Here is a 1,810-nt window from a genome sequence, read left to right as displayed (position 1 = left end):
TGTTTAACTATGGAATTTTTTTAATAAAAAATGACAACGAGAAGTAGTTTTTTGACCGTTTCTTTAACAGAAATAGACGAGGCAGCAGTTGTTTAAAAAAATCATTCAATTTTCACGCACATTGCTCAGAAAACCAAGATGATTATGTGTATGTTTGGTGCACCCTATTTTCTGAATGCTTCTAAAATTTCAAAACATTACCTAGAATGTTTCAAGTTCTCCTAAAACATTTTCAAATGCACTGTAATGCCACATGGGAAAACTTAGAATCATAAGTAAAAGAGCAAAATATATTTTATTATACCATGATATGCATACAATACATACACAGTTCAACCAAAAGAAAATTCACACATCAAAGTACAGAGGAGGAAACGTCCCGGTACATACAAGAAACCCATATTTAAGTCCACAAAACTCGGAACTCAGACATTACAAGTGAGCTAAAACTCACATTATTTCAGGAAGTTTTATTGTATCTCCATCTTATTATTCTGCAGAGGTGTCCCAGACCGGCACCTCAAACTTTCACAAGTAGCGGCCGTGGGCCGGGCTCAGTGCTGTCCGGGCAGCTTCTCCTTGATCTTGTCCATGATGCCCTTCTTCTCGCCGGTGCCGTCGGTGCCATGCGTCCCAGTGCCGGCCATTCCGGTGTGTCCCGGCTGGCCGTAGGTGCCGCCAGTGCCGGCCATCCCTGCCGTATGACCTTGCTGTCCGTAGGTGTTGTCAGTGGTCTGCTGCTGGTCGCCGTGGCCACCAGGGAGCTTCTCCTTGATCTTATCCTTGATGCCCTTCTTCCTCCTCCCGCCCATGCCATCATCCTCAGACTACCACGACGAACGAAGAAAAGTCAGTCATTGATGCTTCTTCATGCATAATCTTCACGCATGCAACTATGCAAAAGTAGTGTTAATTAGAAAGTATATGTACACGCACCGAGCTGGAGCTACTAGAGCTGCCGGAGCGCTGCAGGATCCCGCCGGCCTTGTGCTCCTCCCTCGAGGGCTGGAAATGCCCACCAGCGGCCGCGCCGGTGCCGACGCCATGTCCGGCAACCGGGTTACCGTACTCGTCGACGCGGTTAGTCGCCTGACCGTGCTGCTGATGTCCCTGGTACTCCATCTTGCACAGGTGCTGATCTTGATTATCTCAGAAATATGGTGTGTTGTCTTGCTCACTTGGCTGCAACTTGTGGTTGTGGAAGCAGGTGCAGCACCAGGCGCAATTTATAAGCGACTTTAACGATGGGATAGGATAGTCGGGGGCGCTACGTGTGCGGGCATGAGTGGGCTGGTCGGCGGGAGCCGGTGATTAGTGACTCGCCCATAAAGAGAAGCCAGACGTGTGGAGAAGTGCAGGCGTGTGCAGCTACTGGACGCGTCCGGGTTGCCACGTCTCAGCTTGTTCTCGAGGTAGAAGCGACAACACACGGGGGATCCAGTCCCTGAAACACGTTCTTTCCTCTAGCAAAAGTCTGCCATGTTTGCCTCCGAAAATGAAAGCTGGAAGTGTCGGCATGGAATGAAAAAGAAAGAAAATAGGCCAAACATATTTTCATTATTAAAGGATGGTACTAACGCGTCAGTTTTTTCAGAAAATAAATTAAATTTACATTGGGTCTAATCTATACAAGATCGGAGCAGCTAGATATTGGGTAACGACATGGACTATGACTACATGCCTCAAAATTCTTGCCAAAGCCGTGGCTGAATTTGTCGTTGTTGCATCACCATAGTCACAACGACAACGAACAACATTGAGAAATTGAACCACTGTAATACTAGTAATGACCTATAGAGGAACAAATCTC

At 47.0% G+C, this 1,810-nt stretch overlaps 1 protein-coding gene across 1 annotated transcript; it reads right to left on the bottom strand.

Moving 5' to 3' along the window:
• Nucleotides 1-272: 272 nt before the first annotated feature.
• LOC119318252 (dehydrin DHN3-like) lies at nt 273-1,206 on the bottom strand. Its single transcript, XM_037592773.1, has 2 exons — nt 937-1,206; nt 273-827 (listed from the first exon to the last, which is right to left on the bottom strand). Exons 1-2 carry the CDS (start codon nt 1,120-1,122, stop codon nt 555-557), a joined length of 459 nt encoding a protein of 152 aa, XP_037448670.1. The 5' UTR covers nt 1,123-1,206; the 3' UTR covers nt 273-554.
• Between the last annotated feature and the right edge of the window lie 604 nt (nt 1,207-1,810).

The sequence above is a fragment of the Triticum dicoccoides genome, chromosome 6A (assembly GCF_002162155.2).
Source record: "Triticum dicoccoides isolate Atlit2015 ecotype Zavitan chromosome 6A, WEW_v2.0, whole genome shotgun sequence".
Taxonomy (NCBI): Eukaryota; Viridiplantae; Streptophyta; class Magnoliopsida; order Poales; family Poaceae; genus Triticum; species Triticum dicoccoides.
This window is presented reverse-complemented; position numbering and strand designations above follow the sequence as displayed.

Bases quoted from the DNA above. Each gene is read 5' to 3' on its own strand.
- LOC119318252 (XM_037592773.1), bottom strand. From the start codon at position 1,122: ATGGAGTACCAGGGACATCAGCAGCACGGTCAGGCGACTAACCGCGTC. The intron at 828-936 runs GTGCGTGTACAT...TCGTCGTGGTAG, and splicing joins GCTCTAGTAGCTCCAGCTCG to TCTGAGGATGATGGCATGGG.